The sequence below is a fragment of the Aaosphaeria arxii genome (genome assembly GCF_010015735.1).
Source record: "Aaosphaeria arxii CBS 175.79 unplaced genomic scaffold BU24scaffold_4, whole genome shotgun sequence".
NCBI lineage: Eukaryota > Fungi > Ascomycota > Dothideomycetes > Pleosporales > Aaosphaeria > Aaosphaeria arxii.
Window position 1 is genome coordinate 818,294 of NW_022983477.1, and position 23,619 is coordinate 841,912.

Below are 23,619 nucleotides of genomic sequence, written 5' to 3' on the forward strand. Positions count from 1 at the left end.
GTATTTGTTTGCCAAAAGCTGCAGATGTGACGGCTTGGAAGGATTGAACGGAAGCTTAAGTAGTCGGACTCCTGTGTATGTGTAAAAGGACAAATCTATCCATAAGGCTTCGGCCGACTTGTAATTCTAAACATTCGGAGGCCAGAACGTGTGGGTCGCCAGGCTGTTGCTCTGTGTACAGTAATCGTAAATTGTCAGGGGTTCGAAGAGTGCCTACCAACTACCAACCCAACTACCTAACTCGACGCGATAGAATCGTATTTGCAAAAGACAACAACAAATAACCGAGGCTGGCGCAACGTCATCTGCTTCTATTTGGTTGATTTACAACGCCTCTGTCCGCAGCACGCTTGGCAACGGTTTTGTATCACTCTGGTAGATATGGAATTTACAGCTGAGGTGCGCAGTATGTACATGGACATCAGGATATTTGGAATTATTATTATTCGTCCGTAAGATATCCGGGCACCCAAGTCAGGGTCCCTTCACAACGCTAATCGCTGTATGAAGATTTGGAAGGTTTCTTACTCCTTCTAGATCGCCTAGAATGTCCGATGGCCTATCGCACATCGGATCCGATTCCATAGTCCCTGTGCTGTGGTTGGAGGTCCGCATGATCTCCACATCCGATTGCATGTCCGGATATTTGAATTAAGATAACATCAAGGCTGGCGTCAGATGTTGTCTCAGAGCTATGGGTATGTATACTGGCTGTACACTGGCTGTCGATGCAATATGACGTCCGGTGGTCATTATTTCATGCGTCTAAGCCAGTCTTGCCTAAATGATGAGAGCGTGAGTGCGTGGAATCTGCCCATCATCGCGCATTTTCAGCGCTCAACTCAGCCATCAATCCTCCGGCGTCCCTTTTCTTGGCATCTTCTTCCAGCCTCTTCTGGATTGTTTTGCTAAATTCTTTAACCTTCTGCAATGCGACGTTGGTGCAATTGAGGAGCGCGAGCGCGTCAATCGTAGCTCCACCATACTTTGCTACCTGGCAAATTTCGCCATGCTTGTTCATGCTGATGATGACCTCTCCTTGTCTAACTTGTTCCTCTGCAAGGTTCGCATCAACCAAGAATATTTCTCCTTCCTCGAAGTATGAAAAAGTAACACATAGCGGCTGATGTAGGATCGATAGTGGTATAGGCTCCCTTTCTCGTATGCTCAAAATTGTCGCCTTTTCGCCCTCAACAATAACATCCGGCCTTCGAAAATGTTGCAAAGCAGCCATAACAGCGACGCAAGATGCGTCAATCAAACCTCCGTCGTGATCGATGATGTGAACGTCAGCGCGGAGGGCGAAACACTTCAGTCCTGCGATTATACATAAAGATTCGGTGTCGAGTGCGTTCGATCTGCGGATTGTCTTTTCCAGTATTCGCGCCAGTATGACTTCCGCATCCGTGGGTCTACAATCTTAGTTAGGTGCTTCCGCTACACTTTATACCCCAAAATCCCAAGAGTAATCATACCGGCCAACTTCGAACGCAGGCGAAGCCATTGGAGAGAACTCCGTTACGATTTGGAAGATACCATCGAACTTGCGCTCAGGCAGTGGGGCGGTTACATCTACGGAGATTCTCGCGATAACCCTGGTAACATGTTAACAAAGAACGCATCTTTCGGTATAGAATATAAAACCTTGTCTTTCCAAATTGAACATCTGCAACACCATATTCGTCTCCAAAAGATAGCTCTAATGGTCGAAACGCATCAAAAGCTCGTCCATCCAGTCGTATGTCCTCTTGAAGCGCCTGCAGGATGAACGCGCGCTCATTGACCGATATTTCAGCTTCTCGAGGCATATTTACCCCAGCTGCATGTATGTATGTGGTGTAGTGACTTTGTGATGGCTACTTGAGTTCCTCATTGAAAAGATAGCGGGGCCGGCGAAACCCTTTCACCGAGCCTTGGCATGAATCTTAAAGTATCATCGCAATTGTATTTCCTACATCAACACAATCGAATGCTATAACAAACACGTACATATAATCGGGCGCATCAATCTCAGCAAAAGAATCACGCGAATACGAAAATGACGACAGCTCATCGACCCACGTTTGATCCTGCTCGCGGTAAAGAGGCGCAACGCGGACCTGCATACCACCAACGTCTCCTACCAGCACATACTGTGTTGAAGCACCGACAGCCTGGACAGGGTGGTGATGCGGACACAGTCAAGCGCGACCTCCGCGCTGAGCTTCTCGAAGCTGAAGCCCGCCATTTTGCGAAGAAGAACGGCACCTACGTACCAGAGGAAGACTCGGCGACAGATGCAACCTCGACAGCGAAAAGGCCCCTAGAGGCAGTTTCACAGGACGATGGAGAGGAGGGGGATGAAGCGGAACAAAAGAGACGGCGAATAGAAATGTTGGAGAAATACCGAGACGTCGATGCAGACGATAGTAGCGACAGCAGCGAGAGTAGTGACGATGAGGATGATGAGGATGACGAAGACGAAACGGCGGCATTGATGCGGGAATTGGAGAAGATCAAGAAGGAGCGCGCGGAAGCAAAGGCTAAAGAGGTATGCTTTTTGCGTGCTTTAATCACGGACATTCCAATGGCTCTACATACACAATGCGGGTTGGGCTTATGTGCTACATTTACAACTACGCGCTAGACAGCTCCTTGCTCGAGTCCAGCCAGTGCACGCCGTACCCCTGGAATCAGTTCTGATCAACAGAGCTTGAGGAGTAGAGGAGATGACTTTGCTAACGCTTTCCTAGGATGCACTTCTAGCCGCAGAAGAAGAAGAGCAACGAGAATTCGACATAGCGCGTGGTAATCCACTACTCAATCCTCGAGATTTCACCATGAAGCGTCGCTGGGATGATGACGTGGTATTCAAGAACCAAGCGCGTGGCACCGAGGACAAGAATAAGAAGAAAGAATTTGTGTGTACCCTCCCGCAATATTCAGAGAACGAAACTGCTGACACAGACCCAGATCAACGATATGCTGCGATCTGATTTCCATAAGAAATTTATGGTAAGTTATTATCTTCAAAACGCCTCAATTGGATGTGATATTAACCAACCATCAGTCAAAATATGTCCGATGAAGTCAATGGCACCCAAGGATTTTCAAGCATTTGCTTTTGGCGTAAGCGGAATTAGGTTGGCGTTCTGGGCAAAACATATCGTTCTCAAGCATTTCTGTGCATAGCGTGGGATACCCTGGATCTCCGAGCTTGGTGAAGCCCAGTGACGCATGTGCGTCTTATCTCGATCAGCACCCTATTACCCGATTTGGCCATGCGCCAGTTCCTCAACCACAACTCGGTTTTCAGATGAAATCGGTCGGCATTCTAGATAACAAGCTCCTGGTTAAGAGACCGAGTTATTCTATTAAAATAATAGATCAATCAACAAGTAACTGATCACTTTCATTGTGTCAAGAATGGTCTAGCCCTTGCGTAGATTAGTCTCAATACAAAGCAACTTTAATCTTCTTACCCTCGTAGGTTGTATCTCTTATCAAGAGCTTGATCCTTACGCAGCCCGTTTGGCTAACCCCACACCTTGGGCCGTATAGCTGCATGATTTCAATTCCCAAGATAGCTAGCCGTGTCTCTCCACAGTGAATGCTCTGGCGATCCGAAGTTCGCGACTGGTTATGCTCAGGCGCGGTGACGACATATGAAGTCCAGATTCATGTCCATCTATCTAGAGTCTTGGGCGTAAGATATATATGTATTCGTTGTCTTCCTTACCTCTTGACCTAGTTTACTTCAAGCACATGCAATTATAAATCCTCCCCATGACAGCATAGCATACCCTCTACCAATTCCTCTTAACCAGACCCAACAAAACAATACACCAGCCTCTCATCCACAGATCCACACAATGGCAGGCTACGGCAACCGCACCAACATGTCCCCCGACCTCCCCTCGCTCGCTGACGACCACAACAACACCCGCTTCGACCTCAAAACCAACTCGCACCCCTACACTGATGCCGACGCGCGGCCCTACGGCTCAGGCGCAACAGGCGGCGCAGGCTTCGGCAACAAGAGCGCCCCAGACCCCGTCGCGCACTCCCCCGAAGAGGCACGACAGCACCGATTTGGAAGCGGTTCCAGCACGGATGCGTACAGTGGGTCGACGGAGCATGGGAGCGGGGCGACAGGTGGTGCGGGTTGGGGAAACAAGACAGGGAAGTTCACGGAGAGCCATGGTGAGTGTTTGGTGTGTCAATGACACTGATGTCTAGAACGATTCTGACAGTGATGGTCGTAGATTCTACCGTGGGCAAGTTGATGGAGAAGGCAGGTCATATGGTTCATAATGAGAAGTTGGCTGAGAAGGGTAGAGCGATGAGGGTAGAGCAGGGGCTAGGACAGTAGTGGGTGATCTTGCCCTTTGTTGCTCTCTGATATCTTCTGTATTGATGCAGTGGCGTTGTGTGATCATTGGCGAAATGGACATGCTAAATTGCAAGTTGGAAACTTTTGATGTAATGGCCAGGTATGAAAAATGATGATTCTTCTATCAGATCTACTCTATATCAAGGCTACAAGTGGAATAGAACGCTACACAAGGATTAGTAACAGTTGGGGAGTATAGGGAAAGGAGCAATTGTTGCCCGAATATCGTTTAAACGACCTCAACAGGAAGCCATTTGAATTCCTTTTTCACCCTGTCGCCACTCACCAGAGGAGCTGCCGACATTCCAACCATGAAATCTCTCGACTTGATCAGCCAGACAGCCCAGCTAGGCAGTTTCCACCCGAACACGGCACCGACACCGCCACCAGAGCCAATAGGGATGATCGTCGTGTCTTTCTCAATGGGCTTAAAAACTCTGTCGCTACCCTTAGGTTTCTGGTTCGGCGAAGCTGGATCGTAGGACAAGAGATCGCGGGTGAAATTTATCATGAGAACGGGGAGGGCCTCCTGAATGTCGAGAATGTTGTTGCGGGAGAACGATGCTATGTCGCCAATGGAATAGACACGCGGGCCGGCTGCATCAACGCGGGTAGTTTGAGAGTTCGTTTTCAGATAACCGCGATCGTCGAGGAGGGACTTGGGGAGCCATGAGGAATTGGGCGTCACGCCATGAGCCGGGATGTACAAGTCGACCTCTTGCTTTTGGCCGTTGGAGAGAGTGATTTGGGTGCGGCCGTCTTTGGAAGGCTCTGCTGAGGTGACTGCGGTTTTGTATACTACTTCCACGCCGAGGGCCTTAAGCTTTTGCTCTGCTATTTTGCCAATGTCTGATCGAATTGTAGGAAGTAGTCGGTCAGATGATGTAAGGAGTCTGATGTTGACTTTGCGTGTAGGGGTACTGAACCAGCCAGGAGAGCCATTGAGAAGTTCGCCTAGTTCACCCGCTGCTTCAATGCTTGTTGATCCACCTCCTGAGAGGACAATATCTTTTGCTGTCTTGACTTGATTGTTCATGGACTTGAGGTCGTTGAGAAGAGACGGGGTGTCGGTGTGCATGGAATAAACTGAGGCATGGGTCTTGCTTCCAGTTGTAACAACTAGTGCATGATACTCCAAAGTTTCTTCCTCGAGGTACTTGCTCCTGGAGTATTTGACTGTGCGAAGTGAAGTGTCGAGTCCAGTAGCACTCCCTTGGATGAACGTGAAGTCGGATTTCGAGTACTTCTCGAACGGTTTGACAAGATCTAATATGATCTTATGTGCTGGTAAAAGATCATCTGAGGCACTTGTTCGAGGTGATGCGACACGGAAGTAGTAGTCGGAGGAGGGATTGATAAGGTAGACATGGTAGTTCACCCCGGTACCCTTTTTCTTCAGCGCTGGGAGTGTGTGTTGGAGAAAGTAATGTGCGACTTGAAGGCCGGAGACAGAGGCGCCTAGAATGACTATGTTACGTTGTTGAGAAGACATGGCTGTGGGTTTAAGCTGATGCGTGCCAACAACTGCTCCTATTGTTAACAGATTGCGGTAGTCCTCTGGCGGTTGTAGGGATGGCTCGATGAAGGTATTGCGCTATGTATCACTATGAAGATGTGAAAATGAGCAGACTGGGAGGCTGTAATGATATAATATCATTTTGGACACGGTCATTGATATTTATATATACACTGCGAGGTTGAGGTAGTTCGAATCATTACAAACGCAATGAAAACTTACTTACCGATTCAGAGTCGTATCATTGTGATTGACCATGACGAATTTGACACAAGTATCCCTTTTCGAATAACTCGATTAAAGTTCTTGTAGTTTCCATTGCCGAAAGGGGATTAGTGAGTGAATGATAGGTAAATTATGGCTCTAATTTCACCGATGTGTCGCGTAAGCAGCCAATGGTTCGGAAGTTGTACCTTCCGACGTACCGCGCCGCCGATTCAATTAGTGAGTGGTCGATTATGAATCTCACGGACGAACAACAAGCCTGAAGGACTTTTGGACGAGTTTCGGTTGAATTTATTCTTTACACGGTACACAACCTGCTATTCTACGTAAATGAACCATTTCCCCACCCGTCTGCCCTTAAGAGTAGGGACGACTCTGTGCCTCTAAAATATTCATCCCTGCTTGGAGATTGTGTCTGAAGCATTTTCCAGAGTTTTGCGCCATGGAATCCCGCCAATAGTAAGTATATTTGAACGACCAAAATTAAAAATTAAGCAAGAAGCACTTTGGGCAGGGATTTCGAGGTTCTCGACAGAAACGCACCACTATTACAAGCCCACGAACCATTCCAGATCCACCACGAATTGGACCCTATTCCCTTCACTTGACTGTTGAATTGTCGTGAAGCATCCTTCGTCAATCAAATGATAGGATCATGGTTCGGGTAATCCCAGGCTCGCTAGAGAATACAAGGCTGATTGTTTCGTCTTTGTCCGTCTATTCTCCCACTTCATTCCTGGACTCCTTCAACCTGCTCTGTGGCGGCCTTTGCCAGGGAAAGACATATTGTCCAAGCTTTATCGCCGTGCGTATAAGCCGCAGTCCCGTTCTGTATGCCGCCTCACCTTCCGCAGCCCTGCCGCACTCGAAAGGTACATTATAGTCAGGCGGCGTTGGTAGGTCGGGCCATGTAAGCCGGTTTGGTGCGTTGAGATACCGTTCCATGTCGCCGTCGATCCTTCGTGTCAATATCCACTCGTCCAGAAAGTTCCGGAAAGTGGTCAAATCAGAGTCAAGTTCGCGATTGCAAATCCACTCTGTGTTCAAAACCATGTCCATGTTTCGATCCCAATGAGGAATGCTCGTGAAGTGCGTATCACCCGTGATGAGCTCGTATAGCGTGAACGCAACACCGATCACGTCGTCTCGCCCTTCCAGTAAGTTCTTTTTTCCATGAGCAACCCAGCCAAAGTCGAATAAGAGAATCTGTTCTGTTTCAGGGTGGATAATTAAATTCCGAGGCGCAATGTCTTGGTGCATGATCCCCAGATCTAGATTCAGAAAGTCGACTAGCTGTGTGAGTTGTTTCAACCACTCAAAACGCAAAGGCAGATGTGGGTTTGCTTCAAGGGTTCCACCGGGGATGTACTTGGTTGTAAAGCCAACCACGCGAGATTCCACATCCTCGAGGACTATGCGATCGATTGGGACTATATTTGGATGAGGCGGTAGGCTTTTGTGGACGTTTATTTCATCCCAAGTCATCTGCAGCACCCTAGACTTTCCTCCCATAGGATTGAATTTAAATGCAACCTTTTGGGATATCTTGGAGTTCTCATCGTAGTAACATGATAAATCGACACCTGGTCCGAGCCTGTCGAGCTCTTGTAACTTGGAGTATTGGACAGTACGGCAACCATGGAGTGATTCGGTAGTCGAAAAGGGAAAATACCCAATGAACATAGTGTCGTCCTCTTCTGGGTCTGTGGACACTCCAATAAGACATCCATCGTCATCGACTGTAATCGCACGAACTTTAGGCGATAGGTAATCGGCATGCCGTGCCAGTATCGGAACCTCAACGTCCTCGTCAGGTCGCAAGAGCTTTGCAGTACCTCTAACCTTGATCATCCGTAGCTGATCCCAATCCCAGACATTACAATACGTTTCTGTTGTAGGAATCTCGCCGAGGCCATAATAACACTGCCCCTCAGACATAAACCTTTCCTTGGGCTTAATCATGGCGAGTCGTGTTCGTGTGGATAATCTCCCTGCTTGTGCTTTGTTGATGCAGGCAAAAGGTCAGTCAGTATATAGTCTGGTCGAGAGGGTATGGGTGATTCTGAATTCAACGATTCGGAATTGGACGGTCACTCCCATCAGTTGCGTACTCTTAGGATCTTATGCCAAACAGATCTTACTAACTTCACTCAGTCTATTCAATCGAAACAGAATAGAACAAGTAGGCAGATGAGTATGTGAGCAGGTGGACAGGTGAAGGTAGGCTCGTTGGTAGGAAGCAGGTGAGCAGGTGAAGGTAGGTCAATTGGAAGCAGACCAGCACCCCGGGTCCAACTCCTGGCAGCCCGGGATAGCCGGGAGCGTGCGCTCCAAACAAAGTGAATCATATGCCAGTTTTGATGCCTATTCTAGGATAGCGCGATGTATAACGTTGTCAGGCGTCACTGATTCCCAGAGTGAATGCGTGGAGCTGTTTGTAATATCTCTTTACGGCCTAGTTTACATATCCCAGAGGACTGCTTTTAAGCCTCAACTTCTACTTCTTTCGTATCAATTCCTCAATCCTCATACTATCAATTTTCTGACATTGACGCTTCCCAACTCTTGTCATCTCATCAGAAGCAATTGGTCAACATGGATGCGGAACCAATTTCACCAGGTCAAACCGGAAACGATGTCAAAGACAGACTCGTAAACGACCTATCGAACCCGAGCAGCTGCACTTGCGGCTGGTACATCTACGCTTCGGCCGTCTGTGGTCATGTACACTCCAAAGTGGCACAACGATGTGGCTCCAGGACAACAGCTGACGGCAAGAGTGGCTTTTGCAGGTTACCAGCGCCGAGGCACACGGTCGAGTCACCCAAGGTCAACACGAAGTGTCAACACTGCTAGTCTGACTCGCTAGGTAGTTTGGGAGATCCTATTTTTTCGAGGGCTCATTTACTAATTAATGCTAGCAATCGTCACAGCAATCGTCGCCGCAAAGGAGGTGTTTGCACGGGGGGACTGAACCGACATAGTGTTATCACTCAGAACATTTGGGGACGGGTCCATCATAACTGGAATAACTTCCAACAACCGAACCAACTTTTGGAGAGAATGAGAGGAAGGGGTGCGGAATACCTTCCTGACTGAATATACCCTTCAATTACATATCATGCCTGCGGACCACCATCGAGTATCAGTGATTTCTCTTCATTATCCAAAAGAAAATTAGGTAGGGTAACAAACACGTCTCCTATCAAGTTCGCGTAGTAATTCTAGGGAGTATCTCGAGATGAATCAACTGTAGTCTTCTAAATCCACCACCACTTCACCTGAGCCAACTAGTTCTTCGTATGCTGTAGCCAACACAATATATTCCGTGCGCCAGAAAAATGCACCAAAACTTCATGATCTCCTCAGTGTCACACAAGGGAAACACGGGCGGCCTGAAAAATCCCCGCCATACACGAATATACGAGTTCATAACGTCGCCTGCTAATGCCAAAGTCGAGAGAGAGGAGTAATCGAAGACAAAGTGGTTAGTATATGCCTTGGGTGCGGTACTGGAAGGTGTCGTAACTGCGGGAGACATTAGTATATGTTCATGGGCGCTATATATTGCTTTGCAAAGCGTGGTTTTTTTCACTTACAGTCGGGTGTAATAGCTTCCAACGCTCTTTGCAATCAATTCGTCCACAAAGACTTCAGCTTCCTCTTTGCTGAGATGTAACATCATCCTCGCACGCAATGAGTTTGTAACACCGGCCGCACCGGCCGCAAAGCATGGCATCTTGCTCTGCTTACCCATCATGTCAACCAACATGATGAGTCTCTCTGCTTCCTTTCGTAGGGCCTGGAATGATTCTTTGCACAGCTTCTTGAAATCTTCGTATGCCGGCGAGTTGAGGCCACCGAGGACATCCACGTAATCCTGCGTGAGCTTGAACGGGGCAGCTTCGAAACCCATAGATCCAGGAGAGTTTGACAGCATGAAGCCGAAATCGATATGGATGATGTGGCCCATATTGTCAATAAGTAAATTGCCATTGTGGCGATCCTTGAGTTGCAACACATAACAAATAATGCTGTACGCTGCCAAGGACCGAGTGAAAGCGTCCACGCCAGACTTATAGCTCTCCGAGTCCGGTTCACCAAATGTCTTCACAAAGTGATCCTTGAGAGTCGCGATCCGCTTACGTGGGTTCGTTCCTGCAGCTATGCTCGCCAGGGTCAGGGATCGCTTCAGCGAATGGAGAGAGACGCCATTGGTTATGGTTTCGATAAGCCCACAGGACTCGCCAGTTACCAGGATCCGCATGCGCTTCGTCCAGATTGGTACATTCGCATCTTTCCAGATCTTGGTACACACTTGTATCAGTTGACATGCAAATGCCTCCTGACGAAGATCAGCCCCAGTCTTCACAATCACACTGATCAAATCCCAGTTCTTCATGTGACCGTATGGCGACGATCGACGAATTCGTTCTCGCTTGGCACTCCATTCCTCGCCAAATGTAGCAGCACTAGGATCGTCACGGTCGCCGTTCCTCTGCATGCCTCCTGTCTTCAGATCGTTCTCCATTCGTGCGGCACCTGCACCTGGATTAGTAGTCGGCACAGCAATTCCTTCTTCAAGCACATCTGGTTCGGCCGTGATGGCAACTGGATCTGTTTCTGCCATGATGGTGTCAAAGGTGGGCGTTGCATCTTCTGACATGAAATTTTGCTCTTCTAGAGTCTGCATGCTGGCAATGATTTTCGCTTTTATGGCTGCAACTTCGGTCTTCGGCCGTTTAGATCCGCTGGCTTCCAACTGTGCCAACATCTGAGCGGCGGTACGCATGTGAGTTGCCAATGCTGAAAAATCAGGCTGGTCCATGCCTTGAGATCCCCGGCTCAATGGTAGAGTCATCTTCCGTGGGGCTGGGCTATTAGATCTACTGATTTCCATGTCTGAAGTCCTTGGGGTGGAGCTCGTGGCAATTGAAGACATCGTATTAGCCCCGCTTGATGACCTTGGAGCTGTGTTTTTCCCATTCACCACCGTACTTGGCAGTGTAACCCGAGATAGTCCAGAGGAGATGTCATCCTCAGCCAGGTCCGAAATCAAGGAAGTGCTGCCCAAGTCGCCATTTGCGGGTTCGAAGACGCTATCCGTTCCATTTGGTGGTGTTTTGTCATGTGAAAAATGGTCCGCATGTGTGATATCGAATAGCCGTCGCTTCGATGTACCCTTGTCCAGCATCAGCTGTTCTAAGAGCTGCTGGTTCTGCTCGGTTTCTGGGTCGAAGTCAAAGTCTTCCTTCAAAACTTCGACCATCAAGAGATACGGGACCCTCTCTGCACTGTTCAAACTGGTCGACTCGGCCGGGTTGATTCGTACTATGCGATGGTGCTGACTATGCGACGCAACGCCATCTTTCAAAGTCGCCGGACTAATAACAGGAATGTCGACCTCTGCCGGAAGATCTTGTGCGATCAAAGCGAGCTCGGCACGCAGAGCACTCAAACGCGCTGGTTTCGGGACGATAACCAGTCGATTCGAGATATCTTCAAGAGCACTCAAAAACTGAGTCTCGTTCTTGAAGTAGTTCGAGCGCAGAAGTCGGATCTTCTGTCTTGTAGAAAGTGCCGTTGGTGTTAAAGGTCTGGAGATATGTGGAGGCTTTCGGCTACCGTGATGGTCCGGAGTTGGTCCAAGCCCCGCTGTTAGAGGAGGTGTTGGAAGAGGGGATAGCTTAGGACTTCTGGGAAAATCGGGTAATGAGGACGAGCTCAATCGAGCTTCGGAAGTTGCTGAAAGAAGTGACGAACGAGGTACCGGGCCTGACGGTGTTCGGTTCGTTATGATCGGTCGCGCAGCTTTCCGTCTTAAATCCTTTGAACTCTGGATATCTCGAGTAGGGCGGAGCTTGGAGCCCTGGTCTTCCGGGTCTGAGTGGCCCTGGGTGAACTTCGATTGCTTTGGCCGAGGGGATCTTCCTGCTACAGTATGACTGCGACCAACCTTTGCCGTTTGTACGTTATCTGAAATCATATCTTCTGCAGGACGGGGTTTGCGCGCTTGGGCGATAGCCAAAGGACCGGCATGTCGTGGAAGGAACGGAGCCGCGATACTGGCCAGCACCAGGCTAGACAGAACAGTAACCGGCAATATATTCTCCTTGATCTTCTCCCTCCGCTGCGGTTCCGCAGAGCCAAAAACAATGCGCTGGACTTTATTGTATATTCTCCTGCATGTCTTGAATGCGTTCGAGTTTGGATCGCTCGCGAGGTCATGAAGGTATGTTTGGAATAGCCAAAAGGTCTGAAGGACATGTTAGCAAGCTCGCTCTTCGTGAGGGGTGCTTCGCGTGCACAAACCAAGAGTGCACCATTTACGGATTCTTCGCATAGGTCAATAATGAATTCTTCCAGAGCCATAGACTCATTATCAACACTGATTAGGAGGTGACATAATCTGTTCCGCTTAAGCTATGGTCCTTCATCGGAACAGTAGGATGTATGCTTGACGTACTGCGGGAGGAAGAATTCAATTTCCTCGTAGGCGAATTGGCGAAGCTTAGAACAGAGAACGTAATGGATTCCAACATGGTCTGCGTATCGCCTAAGAAACGATCAGAGGTCAGTAAGTTGTTCTAGTCTTGCGGGAGCATGGCGGTGCGGAGCACGACGCAACGGTGGCTTTCGGCGGACTCACGAAAGGTACGCAACAGTGAGGGAAGGATCAGTGTTGAAGTGATCCGACTCTATGAAGCGCTCTAGCAGATTCCAACTCATCTGGGACGGTTCATTGGGGCGTATTGACAGGTGGAGGTGGACACGGTACACTCATAAATCATTTGACTGTCGAAGGGGTTCACTTTAGCATGACCGAACAGGGTTTGGGCACCGAAGCGACATACTTGGCACCGCCGTATTCCCGAGCGAGGTCTCCAGTCTCCGCTTAGTACAATTGATACTGTGTGCCCATAACCACAGTTTTATAGCTAATCGGTACTTTGATCAGAGCAATTATGATGGGCTGGCTGGACGATTACATTTTTCCGCGACGTCTGTTTATTGTTCCAGCGCTTTTCCATTTGATAATTCTCTCAAACATGTTCTTGACATCATCCATGACTCGCGCGCGCAATTCTTCCACGACAACTCATCCCGATAATATGTAATCCAATGCCAAATATGTACTTATTGTTTATTGCTACACTTCGTTCTTGCGGAAAAAGAGCAACCATTGATAGGCTGCTCGAAAGAAGACCAGAAATTCCAGTTAAAGCTGTGTGGGCAAATGCCTATTTGACACCAATACGCCAGTCCACGCTTCCGGTGTTTGTATGTCGTTGAAAGGTACACAATGATGGCAGACAGTGCCTCGGGAAAGAAAGGTTAATGACAAGATAGAAACGTATATACAATTCCGAAGAGAACTCCTCGCTTAATCTGCTGCATGGAGATCAACAAAAATGTTGATCGCGGCAACGACCACTTCAGCGAAAATGAGAATGATGACAATCCACTCAAGAAGTTCGCCCTGTTTAGAATTAGCTTTATTTCATACATATAGACCTCTCGAAGAACTCACGTGTGTCACTGTTAATTGGTCTTTGAGCACAGCTAGCAAATCGCCAATGACGTTCAACCGCTCTGTGAGTAGTCCAACACGCTGGTCCATCTCCAAGTAGCTGCGCACAGCCTGGTAGACCGGGTCCAACTGCGGCTCTGCCCACATAAGTTCAGGCGCATCCAAGACAGACCCTTGCAGATGTATACTGATGCGCAAGATAAACAATTCTCCGATCTGCATGTTGATTTGTTTCTTGTTGAGGTTGATTTTTCCAGAGCTCGCAATTTGAGCAGGAATATCCTTTGTGTCATCAATGGTGTTGTCGACAAGATCTTCGAATAACGATGTTTTTACACTCTGTGAGAGCGCGTGGCTAATAGCGAGTTTTGTCATGTAATGTTTCTTTTCGCGTAAGCTGATGAAGTCGTTGTATATACGAGCTTGATATTCTCGTGTATAGTAAAAGTTGAACTCTTCCGTTTCGATCTCGTCCTTTCCTAACTTGTCGACTTCGAATTTAGCAATCTCTTTGAGAAAGCGCTTCTCTTCCTGCAAGGTCATGCCCCATATAACAACTGTGCCGTATTCGAACAAGAAAACCTCTGGGGTATGCACTTGGATATCAAAATCGGGTGTGTTCATTGAGGGGTCGGAGTCGGCGTGGACTTGCGAGGGTCTTCGTGGTCGCATCGACCCCTCTCCATTCTCTGTTGGCATTTCTTCCTCCTCATGATGCAAATCAATCAAATCTTCTCTTCTCCTTTCACTTTGGGCTTCAACCTCAATAGCGCTATCGGAGAATCGCCGTGGCCGGTCTTCTGAAAAGCCTTCATGAACAGCTGTGCTACTGACAGTATCTGGTCCCTTCTGCCCGTAGTTATAAGGAGAGTATATACACTCGTCGAATCGCTTAGGAAGGGCGCTGCGTTGCCTGGATTTGCCCTTCAGGAAACGCATCAAGTCACCCATATTGTAGGACGCGGCCGTGCAGTAAGCCGTTACGCGTGGTAGTTTCTCCCGATCCGCCTTACCCAGGCGGGCGGCATCCCTTCGCGCAGTCGGATCCTTTATTCGCGTATATTGGACATACACGTCGCGCCCACTTTCTTCATCCTCTTCTTCTTCGCCATGCTCCGGATCTGGCAACAGCTTCAGTTTCTGGGCAGTCCTTGTTGTCCTTTGAGGTCCAATCTTTGGAGCAGGTACATGGGGTAGATTCCCTGCTCCCGCGCTATTTCTACGTCTTAGCTTGCTGTTGAGGGTGGAAAGCATAGGCTGGCCTCCATGGCTTGTGGGTAGACCAGAGGTGCCGGTTGATGATCCAAGATGGGAATGCGATCGTGCTTGAGAGGGTGGCTTGGGACTATTCGATGTTACAGTAGGATTGAATGTAACAGTTCTTTGCGGTCGCGGAGGATTGGATCTGTGCGATGTCGACGCATGAGACATCGACGATATCAGAGGAGTAGTCTCGGTAGAAGCCGACATGGTGGGTGAAGGTCGCTGTCTGTTACGATATTAAGGACGTGTATGTGAACTTTGAATCAGTCATAGTCAATCTCATACGAGATCAAGTCCGACTCAACGTATGTCGAGTGGTGTCGTGTAAGTCCTTCAGAAGAGCTTGCCCGGAACACCCTAAAGGAATGACGTTCGTTCCAAGACGGGGAGCTCGGGTGCACAGGCCCACAATTCTCCACTAAGAACCTAGGTAGTCGCGAACGTCTGCAAGCCAAGCTAAGCCCCCATGTGACATGTAAGTATTCATGATAAAACTCTTGATCTTCCTAACTATACATTATTAATCAAACACCAAACGTCAAACATTCCATTTCGTATTATTGCTTTCATATTTATACAATTGTAAAACCACCTTTTGTACATAAACAGAGGGCTGCCCTTCATCTTGATTCTCAATCACCCCAACCTAACCTTTTTCCACATTCTCAAGCATTCTTGTAGATCACCAACAATGCTTCCTATGGGATCAGTCATTGTACTTCGGACGGCTAACAGCAATAGGCTCGCAAGCGAGAAGGCCACTTGATCCTCTTTGACGGCCAAAAAGTGCGATCTCGTCATGCCTCCTGACTGTGACCAATTTCTCCAAAGGTCGAGCATGACAGATATGCGTCTGGAAAGTGAGTCGTTGCGTACCATTGCATATAAGATCGGTTCAAGAAGCAATGCGGAACTGGCTTCTTCGGAGAGGTGCAAAGTTCGAAGAAGCCACTTTCGGTTGGCTTCTGCAATGATTGAGATTGGCAATTTGCGGCTCTGCATCGCTTCAACGACTTCTGCTTCCTTCCGCTGTTCCTCCTTCATCTGTCTTCGACGAAAGTCATTATGAAAGTCTGCGGCTTCCTGTTGCATCCTCTTTCTTCGTGCTTCTTCTCGCTGTTCCGGTGGCATTCGCATCTCTTCTGCAACTCGGCGACTCTGCTCCACGAACTTGACGTGTCTTTCGAATCCCTCAGCTTTCACATCAAAGACAGACTTGGTTCGCCAGGTCGGGACCTCCTCGTCTGTCATCGCGCCGATAAGTACCATAACACCACCTGGGACAGATTCGCCTCTTGCAATGGCTACAATCTCATCCGGTATCCGAAAGCTCCAGAGTCCACCTTGCGGAACCTCATACGCAGTTGCTGCGCAGCAGAACCAGAAACCAGCGGTTGAGTCAGTGACCGGGCCTGATCCAAGATGAAATAATGGAAGTTTCATTTTCGCGTCATCTTCATCGTAAGCTTCTTGGATGCCTGTTGCCGATATCTTCATCCTGACGGAAGACCGTGATTCCAAGCCGTCACTGACCGCGCTGGCATCATCAAGGAAGCCTCCTCTTTCATCAACCTCTTTAGGATCTTTGCCATCTGGATCATCTTCTAATGCTTGCAGTGCGGCCAATACATTAACATCTTTGCTCGGCGGGTTCAAGCGGATCCAATATGGCGGCAAACTATCCTGACTTCTTTTGTCCCATTCCTTTTTCCAGTTGAGGCTCAAACTAACAATTCCATCCGAATCATCACTCATTGCTACACTTAGCACTTCCTCCGCAGATATAGGACTCAGCAATAGTTTTGTCCCTACTGGAGTCCACAGACCAGCGCTTCGCAGATCAGCCCATCCGTCTTTACTCGGAACTGCACCACGGTCCAATAGGAAAGCCACCAAGGCTTCGAAGTCTATCTCTGCCTGTGGTTGCGCCAATTCATCGTGATACTGTAGTCGATAACTCTTCACCCCAATGACCATCTCTTTCCAGTTGAACAGTGTCCATGAGCCTCCCTTCAGGCTTGACGATTTGGGATTCAGTCCGAAGTAGTTAGGGTCATTGCGGTCCAGTGGGATGATGCTACGCCGGGGTATCTCGATTTCCACGATTCCAGTCAGAAGTGCGCTGCGCGTGATCGCAATGACTCCATTTCTGTGCAGTGTTTTTGTAATTTCGCGCAATGTAAAGTAGCTCTTCAGGCACACATAGATAGTCGGAAGGACACCCAAGACAGCGAGCGGTATACCAACGTATGTGATGATATCTACGGCAGACGCCATTTGGGTCGCAGCACCCGAGAGGATAGTGCAATGAAGAACACGGCCAACCTCATGGCGCGGCGCGATGATCTTATGTGAGTGTATCAGCTTTTTTGTGGCTTATTTTGGGGGCGCCAGGGGCTTAATTACCCCCTGCAGCTGAAATCTAGGTTAAAATGCTGAAGCGCGTCGAGGCTGAGAGGTACACGAACGCATGTGATGGCGCGTGCACTGTGGGGGGTCCGACGATCGCGTTGTTGTCGATCGTACACAGCATACTGCCCTAGATGTTTTGAAAATTACGGCTTCACAATCAGTGTATGAAGAATAGTTGTATAAGGTAGTTTGGTGTTTTTTTTTTGGAGGAAAATAATGCTACCCCTTTGTCTGCAAGAGCCGACTTACGATTCACGACACACTTAATCTCGGCCTCCTCTGAAAGGAACCGCTATCTTGTGTCTCAATGATAATCTATGAACAAAGTTGAAGTCTCCATTTTAGTCCAACTAGATTACTTTCCTCTTAAATTTTCAAGAATCTACGAGAATGCTCCCAACTCTCCGACATAAGGCAACACATTCCGGCCTTGCTCTATTATCTGGTGGGGTATCTAGGTAGCGCGGGGTCCGGTGGGTACTAGATGTCGACACATTATCTCCTATGTTATTCTCGTTGATCACACGCTACATCTTCAAGCATCGTGTTCTTATCTGTATGATTGGCTAAGAGCAGTCCCACCGGGCCTAGCGTTCTGTTGTCAGGACATATCTTCGGTGCAATTGATACCGTTTCTTGTCTACTTACTATTCATATTCATAACTCCTAGTGTCAGATCCGGCACATCTTTCTATCTTCCAGATCATCTTCCATATCGAAATTTTAACATGTCTATGTCAATCGAGGATAGCCAGCGTGTCCGGGAGGGATTCCCCAGACCGGTCCCAGATACGCCGAGCAATGTAATGGACCAATTCAAGATGACCGACAAGGTGGTCGTTGTTGTGGGCGCGGCGGATGGAATCGGTAAGGCCGTAGCGGAAGCTATGGCAGAGGCAAAGGCCCATGTTGCTTTGTGGTTTAATACGTGCGTTGCGCCGGTTCCCATGTGATGCTGTTTCGTTTTGACCGCTGATGACTTCGGGCTTTTAGCAACACTGCAGCGGTAGAACATGCAGATTCGTTTGCGAAGGCACATGGAGTGCAGACCAAAGCTTACAAGGTTGATGGTGAGATGATTAAGTGCGTCAATTGTTTACAACATCTACTTAGAGTGCGTTTTAGTAACAAATGCCGAGAGCGTTCGAAACTCCATTGCAAAAGTCGTGGAAGACTTCGGCAAGATCGATGTTTTTGTCGCAAACGCTGGTAGGTAGCATGAAGATGAGTGGTTTCCCTTGCACTAAACAAATCCGAATAGGAATTGCCCACTGTCAGCCTCTGCTTGAACAAAGCTTGGAGCATTATAAAGAAACAATGGCTGTCAATGGTATGTATTTGTGGGTAGCGCGCAAGAGTATAACTGACATTACTTACAGTTGATGGTGTTGTCCATTGTGCCAAATTCGTAGGAGAGGTCTTTAAGCGTCAGGGGAAAGGAAATCTGATCATAACATCAAGTGAGTTGCACCTTCGCTAAAGGCTATCACACCTATGTTAATTCAAACAACAAAATACTAAATCATTGTCTCATAGGTATGAGTGCACAAATCGTCAATGTTCCAGTTGACCAGCCAGTCTACAATGCAAGCAAGGCTTTTGTCACGCACTTAGGCAAATCTCTTGCGGTTGAGTGGAGAGACTTTGCACGAGTAAACATTGTTTCTCCTGGATATTTCAACACTAAAATGGGGGCTGGCGAACTGGAACTTAATGAAGCCTATCGCATGACACCGTTAGGTCGGCAGGGAGACACAAAGGAGATCAAGGGTCTATATCTCTTGCTGGCTAGTGATGCATCAAGCTACATGACTGGAAGTGACGTCTTAATTGACGGAGGGTATGTGTTGCCCTAGAGGAGTAAGATTGCTCGATGAAACAATCAGTATCAAGCAAGCACAGTGGCATATAAATACATTGAGAAAGTTACAGGAGACGCATATATGTGACCATATGTGTGACAATCATTTTAGTACATTGAATGCTAGGGCTTCTGATTTGCAGAAGACTTCGTCACTGATGTAATTGAACAGCTATTCGACCTCAAGCTTTGGTCGTTCCCATACGACCTGACTTGGTAGAGTATGATCGTGCTGAGTTCAAAGTGAACTACATGCAGGTGGTTTCAAGGATACTAGAAGAGTACTCTGAAATCTGCGGTGTAGTCTTCTCCATTTCTAAGCACTCAGGTCTCTATACCGGCTCTGCTTTCTCGAATGGGTCTTATTGGGTTGCCCATCTTAGTTTGCTTCCGCTTTACAAACAAACCCCTTCCAACGGCCACGAAGGTCGTCGAGATCATGCTCTAATCTCCAGGACAATCCTATAGTCCTCCGTGGATTGCGAAAGAAGACAGAATTAAAACCACGGCATTGACCAGGGCCCAGATAAACGGAATCCAGGTTGACATTTTGAAGTATCCGGCTTGGTAGACGGCGCCTAGTCTTCAAATGTGTCAATAAGGGAACAGGTGCTGGGTATTCTGAGAACTTACAGTCCGCCTACAATGCTACCAGCAATTATGCCCTCAATTCCTCCTACTACAACATAGAATATAGGCGTTATCCAAATAAGCTTCCAATTCCGCCATTGGACCATGCAGGCCCAGGCCGAGACAACCAGGTGGACTCCGCCAAAGAATAGAACAGTCCATAGCGTGGTAAAGCGCCAGATGTCGCTTGGATGGTACAAATAATACGGCGATGTAGCGCTGACTGGCAACGGCCAATACAGGGACGGGAAACCGGGTGTTTGATAGCCTAGAGGAACGGCGCTGTCAACGCGCTGGATGAAGCTATTAATCGCAATTAGCAGCGGAACCGTCAAAGATTCTGTGAAGATTGTTACCTCATGTTAGTGACATGATTTGGTCGCTTCACTAGATTGCCTTTCGTTAATATGCTCAAATAGTAATGCTGTAACTTATTGAGAGATGTTGCGTGGTGACGTCGACCCTGAGTCCCATAGAGTTGTCGTCGATATAGGGCTGACTGGGGAACGTTCCCGAACTTCCCCCGACTACCTCGGCGGATTACCCTAAGCGCATCGCATCTCCATCCCATCCCATGTGCACCTGAACATTCTACACGAACTACATGATCCAACGCGACAGACTCACGGCCGTCGCAAGTCACAATGCCGGTTGATCGTCTCCTTTCGACGCTCTTACGATCTCTGCAAACCTATACGGACCAGCAAGACACACCTCGGTAGTACCTCCGAGACTCCTACACCTTACGCGTAACTTACATTCATAGGATATTGGGAACTGCTTCCTCCCTCTTGACGACGCTTGGAAACCCTCATAATCTCAGCCTTTTGACATCACATCTTCTCACTGCTCCGGCTCTATGGGATCGTCCCGATGGTGTCCGCACCCCTCTCCGATTAATCTCCGTCTTTCACACTGCGATCACAACTATCCTAAAGCATCACGACGATGTAAGGTATCGCAGGGCCCCTGAGCTTGCGCCCGGACAAACTCCTGTTGGAGGTGGTCTCTCGCTAGACGAGTGGATACGCGCTGTTGTCGCCGGCGCAGATGATAGGAGCCAGAGATGGAAGCATCTGATTGTTCTGGGAGGGCTACTGATTGGCGTTGGAAATCAAGAAGAACAGGGCATGGACCTGTATTGGATCTCTGGGATGCGCAAGAGAGTTGAAGGAGCGCTCGTTAAGGCCGCAAATCTAGCCTTGATTGAAGTCAGAGAACGATCAGAGGCTGACGGACTCGGTGGGCACACAATTACTCTTACTCTGAATCATTCCTTCGGGTGCCTTTCGGATGCAGAGCGAGCCCAACTTAACTACGACCTCTTACTCCCCGTTCTCCTCGGAACAGCATTTTTCTCCAACGAGGGTTTCCAATCTGCCTACTTCTTGGGTGGGTTAGATCTAGACGTTAAGATGAATGGGGGGCGTTTGGTGTGGTCAGCACAGTCTACCTCGTTTCGACAGGTTGAGATCATTATGGCTCGCCCCCTAGTCTCGTCGATGGGCCCGCTGTCTAGACTTATTGCACATGCAGTCGAAAATGTCAAGGATGCGTGGGTCATTCAAACCATGATGGATGATCTGGCGAGCTTTTCTCGAGCGCTTACTACTCAATGGCGGCAGAACAAGCTTTCGGAAATCGATCCTAATGAAGAGTCGACATACTTGGACGAGGAAGCCCTTCAAAAGACAGTACCACTTCTATGGCGATTACTAAAGGCTGCCTTATTTGCGACCACGATCATATTGAGGGGTGTTTTCAATCGAACCCTTGGAGACCCTGTATTGGCGTCTGATGAGGTGGCACCGGTGATATCTTCCCAGGCCCTTCATACACTTCGACATCTCTATTTTGTTTCTTCTCGTCTTGGCCCAGCATCATTTTCTCAGCATACATTCGTTTACTTGACAGCCATCGACATTCTTGCTACTTATCCTATGCACGCGGACAAATTCCTCAAATCCATTGCGTCACAACATTTTGGCCAGATCCCCCGGCACCAATTGGACAAAATTCTGGACCTTTACTTCCTCAATACCGCGGAACATTTCACCTTGATCTTATCACCTGCGACGAACGAAGAGCTCTTGGTGGCTTCGGCGATTCCATACCTTGCCTCAGGTGGTAATCATAATATGCTTCCAATCTTTGAAGCAGCACACAGTGTAATGCTTGCGGTTTTGTCGGCTCCACAATCTGCGGACATTACACCGAAGCACCTTCCTTTCTACATCGATGCGCTGTTTAGTGTCTTTCCACACAACCTATCGCCACGACAGTTTCGTTTGGCTTTCAAGACCCTGATGCGAGTGACTTCGCCTCCATCGGCACTTTCCGCATCGCATCCAGATTTACCTGCGACTCTTCTCGAGCTAGTCTTTCATCGCGCCCTCGACGCACCGACCGTTCCATTACCACCAGATGAAACAAGTCTGGCCTTGCAAGGCTCGGATGCCCCACCACCGGCTTTATCTGAGCAAGCCGTATTGGCTTTGACCTTAATCGACGCATTACCATACCTTGCGGTCGGTCTCCTAGAGGAATGGCTACCAATGTGTGCTGAGTTGCTAAATGCCATCAACGATGTTGCAATGCGTGACACTGTTAGAGCTAGATTCTGGGAGGTCTTAGTAAACGGGGAAATGGACCCCGAGCGTGGCAGTCTGGCTGTAGCCTGGTGGGGAACAAGAGGAGGGCGCGAGCAAGTCTTGTATGGGCGTGAAGGCGAGGATGATTTGAAAATGATGAGCGGTGCGCTACCAGTGGAAGGAAATGCACGAGAGAGCAAGCTTTAGGCTCTCGACATTCGCACTTTACATCTTGATACCCTGCAATAAAACACACTTACGTATTATCGTTGTGAATAAGTGATGGCCAATGCTCGCTCACTGCACCAGGATCTCAACGTGTATGATTTGCCATGACATTACTATTCGTGAATGCTACAGAGGGTTGGCACGTCGGGCTGGCCACCTGCTAGCTTCATGTATCTTCTATACCTAAATCTAGAGTATACGGTAGCCAGTAAAAAGTCTTAACTCCTCGCGATACAATCTCGCGAATGCACTGTTGTGGACATGAATTACATAGCAAGGTGCATGCCCGACGTGCCAAACCTCTGTACTTACCTAACAAATCAAAGTGGCGGATCTCACCTTAGGCAGGGACAAATCCAATCGATCGATCCTTCCACGTGGTGGGCATGTCCAAGCTCTGTTCCAAAACGTCCTCCTTGTTCACGCTGGCCCATTTGATACCTTTGAGACACTGTTTGACTACGGACAGAAGCAGGCCGTACAACTCACAACCAAAATTCCCAAAGCGTACACTTGAGCTCGGAGAAACCACATCTACCTGTCGCCGATACAATGCATTATAAGACTTGCACCTCAACGATCGATCCGTGATCGAGCCAATACTGCTGTTTCTCCAATCACCCTATCATTGAGATTATCACGGCTTCTTGATTCGCGAGTGAATCGCGAAAGCTAAGACAGTATCTCCGGATCGTGTATCTACCCCGCGTTCGCACAAGCGTAAGGACTTCGTTCATCGGATACTCGTAAGGACTGCTTCGTAATACGCGCCACCTGCATTTAACATACTGAATGCGGAAACGATACCTGAGGCCACGTTAAGACAAAATGACTGCAACGCTGAAACAACCTTCGACATTAGGTGATGGTTGAGATGCGTGCATACAGAGCATTTCAAAGATCATTGACTCACAACGGGTGCAGAAATTTATAAGTAGCCCAGATGTTGTCATACGAGACTAGCTCATCCATGAAGGATCCACAGTCATT

The 23,619-nt window shown here is 48.3% G+C and overlaps 11 protein-coding genes across 11 annotated transcripts; 4 read left to right on the plus strand and 7 right to left on the minus strand.

The window, feature by feature from the left end:
* Positions 1–424: 424 nt before the first annotated feature.
* On the minus strand, positions 425–1,839 carry BU24DRAFT_421805 (exoribonuclease). The gene is made up of 3 exons (XM_033527813.1): positions 1,645–1,839; positions 1,476–1,595; positions 425–1,412 (listed from the first exon to the last, which is right to left on the minus strand). The coding sequence occupies exons 1-3, from the start codon at positions 1,806–1,808 to the stop codon at positions 818–820; spliced, it is 879 nt and encodes a 292-aa protein (XP_033383839.1). The 5' UTR covers positions 1,809–1,839; the 3' UTR covers positions 425–817.
* A 124-nt stretch (positions 1,840–1,963) lies between these two features.
* BU24DRAFT_421806 (Cwf15/Cwc15 cell cycle control protein) lies at positions 1,964–3,447 on the plus strand. The gene is made up of 4 exons (XM_033527814.1): positions 1,964–2,530; positions 2,733–2,900; positions 2,953–2,994; positions 3,050–3,447. The coding sequence occupies exons 1-4, from the start codon at positions 2,039–2,041 to the stop codon at positions 3,065–3,067; spliced, it is 720 nt and encodes a 239-aa protein (XP_033383840.1). The 5' UTR covers positions 1,964–2,038; the 3' UTR covers positions 3,068–3,447.
* Positions 3,448–3,851: 404 nt separating this feature from the next.
* BU24DRAFT_461746 (uncharacterized protein) lies at positions 3,852–4,351 on the plus strand (the record flags this gene model as incomplete). The annotated part of the gene is made up of 2 exons (XM_033531924.1): positions 3,852–4,182; positions 4,245–4,351. 2 exons carry the CDS (start codon positions 3,852–3,854, stop codon positions 4,349–4,351), a joined length of 438 nt encoding a protein of 145 aa, XP_033383841.1.
* A 155-nt stretch (positions 4,352–4,506) lies between these two features.
* BU24DRAFT_421808 (FAD/NAD(P)-binding domain-containing protein) lies at positions 4,507–6,002 on the minus strand. Its single transcript, XM_033527815.1, has one exon. It carries the CDS (start codon positions 5,862–5,864, stop codon positions 4,602–4,604), a length of 1,263 nt encoding a protein of 420 aa, XP_033383842.1. The 5' UTR covers positions 5,865–6,002; the 3' UTR covers positions 4,507–4,601.
* A 422-nt stretch (positions 6,003–6,424) lies between these two features.
* Positions 6,425–7,612, minus strand: BU24DRAFT_421809 (uncharacterized protein). Its single transcript, XM_033527816.1, has one exon. The coding sequence runs from the start codon at positions 7,596–7,598 to the stop codon at positions 6,831–6,833; it is 768 nt and encodes a 255-aa protein (XP_033383843.1). The 5' UTR covers positions 7,599–7,612; the 3' UTR covers positions 6,425–6,830.
* Positions 7,613–9,153: 1,541 nt separating this feature from the next.
* On the minus strand, positions 9,154–12,915 carry BU24DRAFT_491741 (phosphatidylinositol 4-kinase-like protein PIK1). Its single transcript, XM_033533836.1, has 5 exons — positions 12,763–12,915; positions 12,580–12,669; positions 12,426–12,522; positions 9,713–12,369; positions 9,154–9,641 (listed from the first exon to the last, which is right to left on the minus strand). Exons 1-5 carry the CDS (start codon positions 12,840–12,842, stop codon positions 9,602–9,604), a joined length of 2,964 nt encoding a protein of 987 aa, XP_033383844.1. The 5' UTR covers positions 12,843–12,915; the 3' UTR covers positions 9,154–9,601.
* Positions 12,916–13,060: 145 nt separating this feature from the next.
* BU24DRAFT_390820 (DUF155-domain-containing protein) lies at positions 13,061–15,278 on the minus strand. Its single transcript, XM_033525085.1, has 2 exons — positions 13,645–15,278; positions 13,061–13,593 (listed from the first exon to the last, which is right to left on the minus strand). The coding sequence occupies exons 1-2, from the start codon at positions 15,112–15,114 to the stop codon at positions 13,498–13,500; spliced, it is 1,566 nt and encodes a 521-aa protein (XP_033383845.1). The 5' UTR covers positions 15,115–15,278; the 3' UTR covers positions 13,061–13,497.
* A 174-nt stretch (positions 15,279–15,452) lies between these two features.
* Positions 15,453–17,292, minus strand: BU24DRAFT_421812 (uncharacterized protein). The gene has a single exon (XM_033527817.1). It carries the CDS (start codon positions 17,182–17,184, stop codon positions 15,544–15,546), a length of 1,641 nt encoding a protein of 546 aa, XP_033383846.1. The 5' UTR covers positions 17,185–17,292; the 3' UTR covers positions 15,453–15,543.
* A 755-nt stretch (positions 17,293–18,047) lies between these two features.
* Positions 18,048–19,175, plus strand: BU24DRAFT_433017 (short-chain dehydrogenase; the record flags this gene model as incomplete). The annotated part of the gene is made up of 6 exons (XM_033529949.1): positions 18,048–18,247; positions 18,313–18,389; positions 18,445–18,528; positions 18,581–18,649; positions 18,699–18,779; positions 18,856–19,175. The coding sequence occupies 6 exons, from the start codon at positions 18,048–18,050 to the stop codon at positions 19,173–19,175; spliced, it is 831 nt and encodes a 276-aa protein (XP_033383847.1).
* Positions 19,176–19,408: 233 nt separating this feature from the next.
* On the minus strand, positions 19,409–20,286 carry BU24DRAFT_179696 (uncharacterized protein). Its single transcript, XM_033521599.1, has 3 exons — positions 20,167–20,286; positions 19,814–20,113; positions 19,409–19,763 (listed from the first exon to the last, which is right to left on the minus strand). The coding sequence occupies exons 1-3, from the start codon at positions 20,169–20,171 to the stop codon at positions 19,643–19,645; spliced, it is 426 nt and encodes a 141-aa protein (XP_033383848.1). The 5' UTR covers positions 20,172–20,286; the 3' UTR covers positions 19,409–19,642.
* Positions 20,287–20,391: 105 nt separating this feature from the next.
* On the plus strand, positions 20,392–22,657 carry BU24DRAFT_450207 (uncharacterized protein). Its single transcript, XM_033531008.1, has 2 exons — positions 20,392–20,528; positions 20,577–22,657. The coding sequence occupies exons 1-2, from the start codon at positions 20,455–20,457 to the stop codon at positions 22,606–22,608; spliced, it is 2,106 nt and encodes a 701-aa protein (XP_033383849.1). The 5' UTR covers positions 20,392–20,454; the 3' UTR covers positions 22,609–22,657.
* Positions 22,658–23,619: the final 962 nt, after the last annotated feature.